Here is a 14,407-nt window from a genome sequence, read left to right on the forward strand (position 1 = left end):
GTGTTTTTAAAAATGTCCCCTCAACCCCCCCCCGAACCCTGGGAATAGGAGAAGTGAATGAAGTTCTGCAATTGTGGCTACATTTTTACAGTACATATGGCAACTCTGATCTTGCGAACTCCCCTCTCCATTGTTCCCAGTATGACAGGATGAAGCTTATAACTAACAAAGCTGCACCAGTGAAGGCTAGTGGTTGAAGTGAAATTGTCTGCTAAAGCTGTACTACTCATAGTACCAATGCATGTGTACTGCAAGTATGTCAATGAGCTTTAGGGTAAATGCATAGTATAAGCTTGCTATGCTATAGTATTCTACATTTAGAATAAAATTTCTACACTATAAACACATTTCTGGTTGGATATATTTACTGATACCTGCCAGAAACTGGCACAAGTAAGAAATGCTGCCTGCCTCTCTCCTCCACCCCAAAAAACAACTCCAAGTTCTGTACACAAGAATTCCATAATGTACACAGAGCGTAAGCGGTTGGGCAGTGAGCAAAACAACTCAGCAAGGACAGAGAACCTGAAAAAGAGAAGCTGAAGGAATCAATCATTTAGTCAAACTACATGCCACTTAAAACCTATTCTACTCAGCTACCAACACTGAGGATGACCTATCCCTTCCCTCAAATTTAAAAAACACAAACAAGAAACCCCAAAACCACACAACAAAGACTTGTATGCCCAGAGTAACTGAACAGCAATCGGTCGATTTATACTTCCATGAACTCTCACAGACAAAGTCACTCTACCATAAGAGTGCTCTCACATGGAGTTATGGTGGTATAACTGAGTTGAATAGGCCTACCAACACAGAAAACCTACAGGTTCTTATTTATCAAGTTAAATAAGAAACCTAACATTGTTTTCCTGTACTATATGTCAGTTAAGGCATAAAGGATATTTTTAAGAGTCCTTTAGCAGTCTTTTAGCTTCATAAATATCATACAGGAACAGATAGGCATGTGAAGACAAGCATGTAGGAGATAAGGGGGCTATGGATAAAAAAAAGACTTCACTTTCTAGGGTAATTACTATCTGGAAAAAAAGCTTTTTAAAGGAAGTTGTACTCTAATCTTTGTGATAGTTTAAAAAAGCTCCACACTACTCTGAAAATCAGCTACAGTCCAAAAGGATCTGAAACATCTGGAGTAAAAACACTTTCACTGCTCAGCATGTGATAAAATTAATTAGATTTGACTTACTGAGCTATATCTTTTGAGATGCAGGAGGGAAGCTAGCTGAAGGAATAGCGTAACTCCAGCCACAGAAGTTAGCTGTGCCCCCCCAAATGTATCAACAAGATACACAGCCCCTGGTTTTCTTTATTTATGGAGTTGCTGCCATCATCATCACTGTTTCATAAATGTGGTAGCAGAAAAATCGAATCAGCACTTCAGATTGATATTTTTTTTAAAAGTTAATGTATTGCCTGCACTTCAATTGCACTGAGACAAAAAAAAAAGTTTTTCAGGCAGAAGAGATCTGTAAACACCATATAACCTTCTTCCCCAATTGCTTGCCTTTTTTTTGTGGGGAAAAAAAAACAACCAATACAACAGTAATATGCAGAACATTGCTTAAAGTTGCAAGGTCAGTAGTTGACCATACCGTGAGAATGTAAGGATCTACTTGTCTTTGGGATCATCCCCAGGAGAGGCAAATTTAATGAATGGGGAAGAGGTTGACCCCCGGATGTTGTACTTTCTTTAGATGACTTCTGAAAACCAATGGGACCTTCAATATCAGGTTACATAGGGAATGGGGCAAATAGATTAAAGGTCCATTAAGCAATTTAAATCTTTCAATCAGGGTGGGTATCAGCTGGGGGTCTGAGGAAGACGTGACTGAGACTTATAGTACCATGGAAGAGTAAGAAAAATGCTTAATTTTCTTACACTAATTTTTTCTTCTTTGGAACTCAGACAGTCAAATGGGATTTATCCCTACAAGAAATATATACATGTCCAGATAAGTCCATCAATCTTGATTTCTTCAAAGTTACCTCTCTTTTGTAAGTCCTGATCAAGTTGTGTTATGCTGCTCCGTCACGTCAAGAGGAAAACTGTGACCGGCACTACGTTTTTCTAAGCAGGTTTAGCTGCTGCTTGTACCCTTCTGAAAAGTAGTTGCTTCTACAGCAAGCTGAATTAAATTCCTTAAGAACACCTACAAAATCATTCAGGAAGCCTCTTGTCCCACAAAAGGGCTGTTTTCATCCTGGCCATATTATCCGTTCCCTCACCCCCACCCCCAACATGCCTGAGAATCAGGGTAACAAATAATCCACTGGTAGCTTCATAAAGCTATTGGGATATTACATACAAGCCTCTTTAGGAATCAACACGGTCAGCTCTGGAAAGCGTAAGCAATACTTCACAGTTGTGTTCTGAAGCCTGAGGATAGGACACTTGTACCCCAAAAAACAGGCCCAAATGAAAAGCAAATTCAAGAATTGACAAAAGTTCATAAAAAACTATGAACAGACATTAAGAATATGGTGAATTAGAATCACTGAACTTTTATGAAGTGGTAACTGACTTAAGAGATGCTGACTGATTGCACTGTTATTTTCACCATGGTAAATGATTAATTGTAGGATGCACCACGGCTGTAAACAGTAAAGACGTTTTTTAGCAGAATATCAACTAGAAGGGAAAATAGTAAGATAGGTGGTAACATTCAGTGTGAAGAAACACAGCTATTTAAATTAATATAGCTAAAACTGGAGAAGGCTTGAAAGCTTCAGTAAGAGTAGGTAAATGAAGTAAGATGGTACATGCAATTTAAAATCCATCTCAACTTCATGGAATTTTTTGAAGCTCAAAGTGCTACTTTTACAGGGAAGGTGTTAAATATAAACTCAATGGCAACGCAGGGTGAGAAGAAGGAGAAGCTGACATATCCTTATGGATACCTGTAGGAAAACTCACATTTGGCAAGGAGCAGTTTAACATGTTTGCTTTACTGGGACAAGAGGGGTAGCAGATCGTTCAGAAAGCTTTTATTTTTGATTATCTAATACTTACCTAGCAGTACCCAACTGGAAAGTCCATTTACTATAGAATTCAAGGTAGTGGCTTTGGGGGTAAATTTTTGCAGTGAAAGGAGTGTTCTTAAATAGGCTTCCCTTCCACTGCATTAATGGTATTTCTTTCCCCTCACAAAAACACCAGACAACCCAAAACCATAATCAAAGACACAGCAACTCACTTTGCATGTTACTGGACATCTCATAACCACAGCTGGTGTTGGTTATCCCCATCAGCACATGACAAAGCATAATAGTAGCAGCTCATTCTTTCCCTTTTAGTCAACCAAAGGGACAGCACACTCCTTAGCTTTCGTCATAAGAATTTACTACTTCCTTTTTCTTCTCACAGCATTATCTTATATCTATTCCAGAAGACATTTCCTTATGCATTTTTAACTCCTGGTGCCTATTATTTTTGGTAGTTTTTCATTTCCACAAGAAATTTAATCCACAACTAAAAAGTTACCGTATAACCTGCAGGTTACTCTACAACTCATTCTTGTCATTCTCCCAATTCTCCACTCCTCCCCTCTTGCACCTTTTCTCGGGCATAGAGGGAACAATTGAAATAACAGTGTTTAAGAGTGGAATCTACCTGCAGACCAAAGAAAAAGTTAGCCAGCAGTACAGGAGAAAGAATACCAAATGCTGAAGCACAGACTATGGGTGAAAGTAAGCTATACCAAGCCCTACTTCCAGTATCTCTTCTTCTTTCAAACAACGTGCATGCACATAAGAACTTCATAAAAGTAAAGGTCTTGTTATAAAAATATTAGATATGGCTTCCAAAATAGTTCTAACACTAACAGAAAATGGAATTATTTACTTGGGACCACTTATGTTGTGCTCTGAAAGTACCAAGGAGATCATTAGCTGACACGATTTTATAGTTCACTAAAACAAACTCCCCCCTGCAATCACAGAACTTCCAACAGTTTTGGACAGACACCACAGCACAAGTTCAGTGTGCCCCTAGCCTCTAATACAGCTCTTTTCATCAAGATGTTGCATGGATGTATTTTGTAATTTAATTCTTTAGCACAACGAGTTACTGGAAACCTTGGTGCTTCTGTCCAAAAAAACCAAACAAGGACTAAACTTGCTTAATCATTACTGCACTGCCCATATCCTCCATTATTTCTGCAAGGCGGCTCCACAGCACATATTCAAAGTCTGCAGAAAACAAACAAGTATTTACTTCTGTTGCTGGGGACATCATTTAGTAGACATATTCCCTGTGGTATTTCCAACAGTAAAGGAGATTGAGTATCTACCCCATATAAATCAGAAATAGAAATCACACACTAAATTGTGTCAGAAATTTGATGTTTCTGCAATTAATATACAGGTCCTCAGCTCCTGCTCCAGACCTTCTGCTGCCCTTTTTCATGTTGCTGCAACTAAGTATGTATTAGCAAGTAGTGTAGCCCAGCACAGGCAGATTTGTTGTGCGGGTGCTGAGGACTCAACATCCCCACTACACACATCTGAAGGTGCTTTACTTAAGGCTAGGTCTGACCTGCTGCTGTGGACCCAAGGCCTGTTAGCAGATGGCACAAAATAGGCGTGTTTCTGAAACACAGCTTCTATTTTCATTTCAACCAGAAGAAACCCTGTACAGTCTAAAAAAGCTTAGACAGTAAGAGAAGATCAGGAAATTCACTTTACAAGTGCACACTCCCAAGCTGAACTGCAAAGCTAAAGTAGACCTACCCACTGAGTTCAGAGATGAAGACTAGAGATAAGCAAACCCCCTGAAGCATTTACAGAATGCATGTTAGCTCCTCAGCACAGCTGCTTCTCCAGAGCTGCTCCTGTTGTGCCACACTACTTGCTAACTATATGGATGCATCTTGTACTGGCTGCCCCTGCTCACGTGCCAGATGTACACATCCGTAGCTCCAGTCTGCATCACTCTATATCGTGACATGTCACCGTGGTGCTCATGCATATATACTGGCATGGTACAGCACAGCGCAGAGTCACCACATGCCCTCTGCTGGACTGCTGTTCACCTATTGCCTCCTCGCACCTCAGCAGCTGCCGGCCACACAGACAGGCATCCACACACCGCCGCGGATAGAGGCGTTTCAGAGCCTCAGGAGAAACAGCCTGTCCCTGCCACTACTGAAAGGATTTCTTTCAGCCTTGTTTTTCAAATAAGTCCAGGGGTACAGGAAGAAACCAAGGCCATCCTTCTACCAAAGTAAATACAGGTTCCTAGACCCTCCCAGAACCCAGGTTGCTTTCAAGTATCTGTTTTGTCACTGGAATACAAAAATATCTGGAAATATTCTATACCCACAAGTGTGAGTGCTGATAGTGCTGATTTTTTTTTTTTTTATTTCCCCTCTTAATTCTACTCCTTGAACCTGGGAAGCGGAGGATATCCACAGTCCCTTCGTGTTCGAAGGGGGCATACATTTTAAAATGCTTTAGAAACAGACACATCTGAAGAACTTGGTTCCAGCTATGTCTCAAATCCACCTTCAATTTGGACTCCTAAATTGGGGTAAGTTTTCAAAACTGCTAATTCATCTAAAAGTGATACAGGTAAATGGCAGTACTTCAAATATATACTTCAACTATTCTTACAGTATAACAATAATAATAATAAAAAAAATAAAAAATGGAACTTAATTACATTGCCCCAAATCCCCAATTACACTGTGAACAGTCTGCTTGTAATTCTTTGTGTGACTGTATTTGTTTAGAAAGCAGATATTTAATCTTATTTTAGCATTTACATTAACCGTAGATCCTTAAGGGAAAAAAATCCTATGAATTCAGTCAGTCATTCTCAGGATTTGTTTAAAGAATAGTTCAACAAAAAGATAGTCCCTTTACTATATGTCATTGTGGCATGTCTTTCCAATCTGTTTCACAAATCTGCTTTAAGAGTTTCTATTATACTAGCCAGGATTACTCCATTTTGTAGCTTCCCAGATAATCCTACAATAAACAGCAGCGGAAAGTTGACTTCTGTTTCTGGGTGACACTCAGGTGAGGGAGATTACCACAAAAGTCTTTTGCTAGTCTAGGGAAGGAAATTATGAAGGCCCTTTCTCTGTGCAACCAGCTAACATCATTAGCCACCAGTTATCACTCCTTGATTTTGTGCGTAATAGTGGCTACAGATTAAACGTAAATATAAGAATTTTAGTTTCTACGAGCTGGTAAGTATCCCCAACTCAAGCATCAAATGCAAACAGCATGTTACATACTGCATGGCACAGCACGGTCACTCCTTTCTCTAGCCAAAGATACACTGTTGTGCCCCAAGGTGGAGAATCAGATTACTGACTTAGTAACCTGATTGGTGTGCCGACTTCACTAAAAGATCCTATCCAACACACCTTTATAAAAGTTACATTGTCATGTACTTTATTCAATAATTTAGTTTCAAATGACATGACTGACATTAAGCAATATTTACCTGCTTCTTCTTTAATAAATGACAAATCTTCTTCCGGATATGGGACTGACGGTTGCAACACTGAGCAATCTTCTGAGTTCTCTTCAGTATTAGGTGGTATATTATAAATAAATCTCTTTGCAGTTTGGTTTTTCCTTCTTGCTTTTCCAGGTTCTTGAACTGATTGTCCCTGTGAGCCCATGTCATTCCATACGAAAACTTTTCCCTCACCTTGAGATTCATTTTCAGCCATTTCAGGCGAGCTGTCCTGGACCCAACTGCAGTCATTCATTTGGTAGCTTTCCATTTGGCCCTCATCAATAGAGTAACCATCGTTCTCAGTTTTTATGCTACTTGCCAAGTTGGTAAGATTTCGTGTTGCCCAGAAGCTGGCAACTTTCTGATCCCTGGGAGACAAACCATCCCTACTAACAGATCTTCTGTTGTAATCCACTACAACGGTCTCTGGAGCTTCTGATTTTATACTTATGTTTAAGGCATCTTTAATGAAGTTGCGGCAGGACTGGACAACCTCCGTCATCTGAAGGTAGCTGGCCACTGACATCACTTCAATGGCGTTTTGGCTCGTAAGCACGAGGTTACCAGAATATAAGAAGTCCAAGATGACAGAAAAACCTTGAACAGCAACAACGTCTAAATAGGTAACAGTGGTTTGGTTACGGCTTTCTTTGTTTGTAAAGCAATACAGAGTCTTAAAGAAGCGGCTGCCTGCAACCAGGATGTTCTTGTGAGCTCTGAAGACCCTCCCGCTCACCACAATATTAACATCACAAAGAATGCCTTTCTTCCTCTGCTCGTTGAGCTCTTGCAGGAGCTGATAGCAGTAAGAGTTCTCATTTGGCCTGCTGTTAAAATCACAGTATCCTTCATTATTCAGTTCTGATGGTAACTCTGACTCCTGCAATTAAAAAAAACCACAACCATAATTAGCTCTTAATGAATGCTCTCCTTAGTCCTCCAACACTATAATAAGGATATGAAAATAAACTTAAGAAGATAATGTTATTCAAACAATATTTTTTAATTTATGTTCTTGGTCAAAGGCAGGCAGGAATATATAATTAAAAAAATATTTCTGAAAACTAAGAATCACAATCTCATTCTGCACGCTCCGCCCCCAAATTTGGAACAAAAACAGAACTAGCAGAATTGCCTTGAGGGCAAAGGAAGTGAAATTTCGGCCAAAAGTAAGGAAAAGATTTAGTTGAGTGTGAAGGACTTGTTTTTCTTAACCCACATACATTAAAGATTCAGGATTCTCTCTTTCCAAAGATTTAACTAGATGGTTTTCACATATCCAACCCCCCATTCTTCCCTAGAAACCTCCACTTAAATGGGTAAGTAGAACCCTGGTAACTGATTCGACATTTTCTCATGCTGAGAGATGAATACATAAAGATCAGGCCTGTATCTCCCAATCTAACTGTCTTATATGTTTTAAAGAAAACATATTACTGAAGTAGTTATAATAGCAGATATATTTCTTATACAGTTCTACAAATTAGGCACTTATTCTTTATTTTCTAATTGTGGCAGTCTTAGGGTTAAACAGCTGTGTTACAGGACAAGTGGACCGAATATTGCAGGTGACCAAACAAAACTTAAGCTTCCATTACATTATTTAACCAAGACTTTGAATCAAGCTTCACTGAAACTTTCCAGTAGCAACACCTTTAACTGCTACACACTTACTATACAAACAATATGTACTCATGTGCCTCTCTACAACCTTTTTAAGACGTGATCTCAAACGTGGCTTGAAAATTTTGCTAAAAGTTGTATCAGACAATCCAACACCAAGAAATTAGTTGTTATTAAAGATTAGTTCAGACAGTGAGAGACTGATGAGAAACAACAGATCTGAACTGGATTTTAGAGCATTTAGAAAATTTATAACTGACGTTTAGACAACGACGATTCAGAGCTGCTACAAAGCAGCAGCTAGAACAAAGCAGAAAACACCACAGACTGGCATATTTGAGACCATACTTATATTGATTGATATGTGCTGCCATCAAGAGCAGCGACAATGACAGAGTCTGTTTTATACTGGATCTCTAAGACTCTTTCTTCTTCCCTAGCAAATAAGGACAGTTCAAAACTGGCTGGCTCCAATAGATTAGGACAAGAGAAGATCAGATTTTGCAAGTTATGCCATTATCTTCTCCTCTCACTTCCTAGAATAATTCACAGGTTTGGGGGCTAGAGGCATCATTAGAGCTCGACTACCTGAACATTACGGGTCAAAATCAGCATCAACGAGGAAGTGTTAATGCAGTCATGAGCCCATAATCTATACTAGGGCTAAAATATACGTTGCAGAAAAGTAATACCCTTAGCCTGGGACTATGGCAAAAAACAGCTATATTTAAAAAAGTCACTTTCCACCACACAGGAATTAGTGCATTAAATCAGTACTCACCTCAAGTTATAATCCCAGTGTGGATCACTGGGATGACAACTGAGGCTGTAACTACATCCTCTAAAATGGTATTTACTTCCATAAGCAGCAAATAATGCCCAGCATAACCAAAATAGAAACTGTACCATTTCAGCATCTCCTGCAGAGAAATTTCAGTTTGTTGTCACATTCAAGTTGCTTCTAAATCTCTACCCTTCTCAGAAAAACACTTCAGTGAAAAGAAGAGGTAGAAATAAAAGCAATTAGGCTTTTATGTGAAAACAAGCAACAGATTTTTGTCCAACCTCAGCTTAATTTTTTCTGCATGCTCTCTGACATACCCAAGTACTCCCTCAGATCAGAGCTCTGAAACAGAAAGTACATCCCGAATGTGTGACAAAGCGGATTTTGGATCTGGACTAGCTTTCTGTCACTCCAGCAACGGAGCACTGTGTAGTTTCAAAACACCAATTACACTGACTTTGGATCAGATTAAGATGAAAATTATCGTACCCTAAAGTGTTGTCACTCTAGTCAAAGTCAATCATCAGTGACTCACATCTCACACAGTAAATGTTAGGTAGATGCTGTGATAGCTGACAATTTTGCTCTCTGAGAACACATTAAACACCACATAAAATTTAAAAATAGTCTGCAGCGGTTCTTTTCTTTTCAGAAATGTCTGATTAAAGAATGGAGATAGAGTACATTTTAACTGAGCATGTGTATGTATCCCATCAAGCTGATAAAAACAGAAATCAAGATTTACAATACATTTTTTTTCCTAAGAAAACGACAACCCAGCATGGTAAAAAGGAGCTGCAGATCACAAATGTGCTACAGAAACACAAGACTGAAGCCTTCATTATGGAAAGACCAGAAGGCTGAGTGAAAAATAAGAGACATCATGCAACTAACATCCAAGCTACAGGGGTGTGTGTTGGGGGAAAGAGATCAATATTACAGCTTTACAGAAATGGGTGCATAAATATTTTTAAAACTAACTGTAATATTGGAAACAACTGTTTAACTGCTACTATGGGAGTAGCTAATCCTAATGCCACACCTCAAATGAAATGAAAGCCCTGACATCTGAACAGTTACCAAGCCTAAGTAAACCAAGTGTGACAAGTAGAATTAGCGTTTACCATGAGAAAAATGAAAAAAATTTAATATCCCTTGGAGAGTTTTAAACATCTCTCCTTTGTACAGAAAAAGTACAATACGGTTCAAGAGGAGGTAAGGTGCAAAAAATAGTTACAGAAAATTAAAAAAGTATATTTTCAAGCTTCTGTTACTTATGTTGTGCTCATAGCACATCGTCATAAGGCTACTATTTTTCTGATGAGAACCACAAACTGATAATATTTGCTTAGATGTCAATTATATTTTCAGAATATAGATCAAATATTCCCATCACCTAAGTTATCTCAACACCAAACCACCTTATCCTTTAATAAAAACTGGTAAGAAATCTAGAACAAAAATCAGGAGTATTTCAGCTTTATTTGTGGGATCTACAGCATTGTAAGTCTGAAAAGCTTCTCTCTGTAGGTGAGATTAAGAAGCAGTCTGACAGAACAGAGACTGCTCAAGGAAACTAATATTGTGCTCAGTTTCAATTAGACTCATCTGAATACACCCAAAGATAAATTACTATTTCATATGTATAATTCACTAATTAAACTTGCCTAAAAGCTAACCGGAGCAGAAACAGATGATCAAAACCTGCTACTAGAAACCTGCTTTTCTTTCTCCTCCTGTGCCATCAGCATACTGTGTCTCCTGGGAGCAGGAGGGTGGGGGGTGGGGGAAACAAACAAACCAACCCAAAACCAACAATCTAACCATAGATTCCATCTCAGCTGTATGTATAGGAAAAGTAGTTATGCCACATTTTTGTAATCCCTTCCCCGTTACCACACCTTACTCTACTGCAGTTTCCCTATGCCCCCAAATTAATTCTTATCCTGAAAAATGGATCCTCTAACAAAAGTGAGCTATCAGGAACTTTTTAAGCATGTGCAGCTACAGAGGAAAATTATCTCAGAAGTCGGTCCTATCAGCTGCACACATGATGCTCCGCTGCCGTTTTACATGCCATAGCATCGCTCACAGAAAACTCGGCAATTTAAAACTGTTCCATTAAGTGCCTAACATCCAATTGAGTAGTGTGAGGTCTGGTAAAAACACTGTATAAAAATACAGTAAGTAATACTCCTTACTCTGAAGGCCTGACTTCCTCCTCAACTTTTTTGCTCTGCTAAGAGTAATTCAAGAAGTTAACTTAGAACACTATAATGTAACTCTTACATCTGAAGCACGACTTCTATTCATCACCGCTTATACAAAGCAAACAATTACAGTTCACATGGAAAAAATAACACATCAAAGGCCTTCCTCCTTTTGGAGAGCTTCTGCTTTAAACCAACATGCCTGTTAGGCTGGAGAAAGCTTTTCTGGCAGTATTTCCAAAGCTCGGCTTCAAATTATGTCCAGAGAGAAAATGTTTTAAGAAGCAGCTTTGAGGGGAGGAACCCCCAGCAGCCAATAAATCTGCATCTCATGGATCTAAATTCATCACAGAATTAAAATCTTTTGCAGTGATTTCCCAGTAAGTGTCTATTTCTTAAGATTTTTGCAACACAATAGTCTGTTTATTAAAAAAACAAAGGTAGTTTCAAGCTGATTATATCCTTCCTTAAGCTTTAATATTGAGACAGATTATTTTAGAAAACAGAATAGAAAAAAGGAGTCAAGATTTTTGTCTTAGAAAAAAGCACCAACTGACAGCTCAACACCCTTGAATTACAGCAGCTGCAACCACTTGTGATGTATTTTGGCATTCCAAATTAAATGTATCCCAAAAATAAACTGAAATCATCACTCACTTCTTCCTCAGTGTAATATCCAACAGACCTATAGAAATTTCCACTGCTTTACTGTCTTAACACCTACAATTTCCTTTTCGCACTTGAACAGTGGCACTATGCCATATGTTTATTAGCAGCTGCTAAACATGCCCTGCAGTTGAAGCTTGTCAAGTCAAGAATACATGTGTTGTCTCTAAGACAAAGGCTGAAAGATCTCTCCCAAGTTTCATTAAATCTAAATGGCTTTGCTGCCTCATTATGTATGTTGGAAATATGGTCAGGGTACAAATTACCTACTTTTGTTCCATGTATCTGGTATCATGGCATTAAGGAAAAAATGGGGCTATTCTTTTGGTATTAATTTAAACATATGTATCAAGAGACATTCAAGTGCTATTAAAAGTGTGAAAGGATATGGAAATTAAACATAAAAGCGAAAAGAAAACAGAGACTCTTAATCAGATTTGCGATAAAGCAAGTGCAGCCCGAAAGTGCACCAACAAAGAAAGCTACACTGACTTTTGAAAAACTGCAATTCCTTCCCTTGTAAGAAGTTGTTAACTGAAATGTAATTGCAGAGGGATGCATCCAGCACTGTTTTCCACTTGAAAACACCAACCTCTGTACGGCTACCTTACAGAAGCCTACTTTGTCCAAACTTTATCTTTAATACCGTACAAAAGAACCACTGATACATCTCATCTATCCTACGTTTCATTTACTATTACAGTTAGTACAAATATTTTTTCTTAAACTATCAGTGGTATAAAAGCAGAGGCTCATTTTTATAAAGACTCCCATGACAATGAAAGGTTAATCTTCAAATAAATACTTACATTAACTTTCAGGCTACTGTGACACGCAAACCAATATTCTGTCCCTCCCCCTTCCACCCTCCTGGTATTTTATAGTCTTATGACAGACTGAGGATAAGAAGACAGAAGGAAAAAACCAGTAAGTTTAGTAGGAAAAACTGCTTGGAATATGTTTTATTTACACATAGCTTAATGGGAGTGAGACAAACTTCCAAGTGTGGCATGAATTAGCAACATCTAGTGAGGCAGGAGGCTACACAGTGACAGGACATACCTTTACAGGGTAATCATTCACAACTCCAAGTTAGAAACTAGGCAACAAGATGGTAAGGAATATACCGCAGTAACATTAAACAGAAAGAACATTTTCAAAGATAGAAAGAGGTAAAAGAAATTAAGAATGAAAGTTTCAGAATTAGAAACAAGTTATTTAAGGCAAGTTGGGCTAAAATACTGCAGAGTGAATAGCAAATCCCTGATTGGAGGAAACTGATAAGATGACCTACTGCCATGAAATGTCTGTAACAATAGCTGCCTCAGAAATACACTTGCTGAAAAAATATTATTAGGCATCTCGAAGGTGAATGTCACAGTTATAAATCCAAAAATAATATTTTGGATAATGGATATTTATGCATCATCAGGTTTTCCTTGCAATCCTGCAGTAGTTTCACATAAAACTTGCATTCCTTTTCCAACCAACTCTAAGAAAACCTATGTTCACCTAACATTTTATCTGTCATCCCGATATCCTACCCGAACATTAGAATAGCAGCTCTTGTCCAAGGTACCCTGAGCTCCTTAAAGCGCTCAAGCAATAAGCTCAATTTAACTATTGCACTACAATTCGGACTCCAGATAAATCTATACAACCAAGGTGGGTGTTTTAATTAAAACTGGGCTCTAAATAGTGAAAACGGAGTGATCAGGGATTAATTCCAGCTAACAGCTCAAGTTCAGCCTAACAGTGCAAGCTCTAGCCTAACCTGAAGCACATTAGCTTGTGCCCGCTGGCAAGTTTAATGTCAGCTGGGCGATCCGAGCGAACTTTTGCAGCACAGACATCCTTAGGAGGAAAGGCTGCAGGAGGCTGGTGATTCAACACGAGTATTCCTTAAGAGCTTTTCATCCACATACGTTCCAGCTTTAGCCCTGCCTTATTCCTAAGAGCAGCCAAGAAACACAGTAATTTTAAGTTCAGCGGGGAACATGAAGAGTTTCACTAGTCCTAAAGCGTTAGAGAAGAGCTGGCATATTAACATGGCTTTCAGGAAACCACATGTTTATCTCAAACATACACCAAGCAATTGCAGACTTCTTGCTCAGTAACTCAATCTAAAGCAACGCAATCGGGAAAAAGATTTAAACGAGAAGGTATCGACTACACAGACTTATCCGATTAATGCACAGGGACCATACCGTCGAGAACGGCAGAGTAATTCCAATTTCACACTGGCAAGCACCAGTTTCACACGCAGTCGTTAGCCGGACACTACCCTCCCTCCCCCGGTACCGCAGGAGGAAGTTGTAACGAGTGTTTTTAAATCAGTGCACCAACACTGCTATTCGTACGCAACTTTTTCCCACATTACTGGTTTATCTTCACGAGATAAACAGATAAACTAATGAAAACGGCACTCGCTACCTCCGAACAGCGAGGCCACGTTAACCAGGTACAGCCGTAAGCAGTAGTTCGCGCAAACGCTCCCGAGCTGCAAAACCGCAGCGCTGACAGCGCTGTGCCTGCCCACATCCAGCGGGAGAGTCACCCCAAATCGGAAAGCGGGCTCGTCTCCCGCTCCGGAGGCGGCGTGCGAGCGCAGCACACCGTGCCCGGCCGGCCGGG

General features: G+C 39.2%; 1 protein-coding gene across 1 annotated transcript in view; it reads right to left on the reverse strand.

Annotated features, from left to right (window-relative positions):
* ZBTB10 (zinc finger and BTB domain containing 10) overlaps positions 1-14,407 on the reverse strand; it is a 107,807-nt gene that overhangs the window by 13,102 nt on the left and 80,298 nt on the right. Inside the window, exon 2 of the mRNA XM_009335063.1 lies at positions 6,473-7,370. Within this exon, the coding sequence (XP_009333338.1) occupies positions 6,473-7,370 (898 nt within the window). The remainder of the gene's footprint in view (positions 1-6,472; positions 7,371-14,407) is intronic.

This window comes from Pygoscelis adeliae, unplaced genomic scaffold (genome assembly GCF_000699105.1).
Source record: "Pygoscelis adeliae isolate BGI_AS28 unplaced genomic scaffold, ASM69910v1 Scaffold101, whole genome shotgun sequence".
Classification (NCBI taxonomy): Eukaryota; Metazoa; Chordata; class Aves; order Sphenisciformes; family Spheniscidae; genus Pygoscelis; species Pygoscelis adeliae.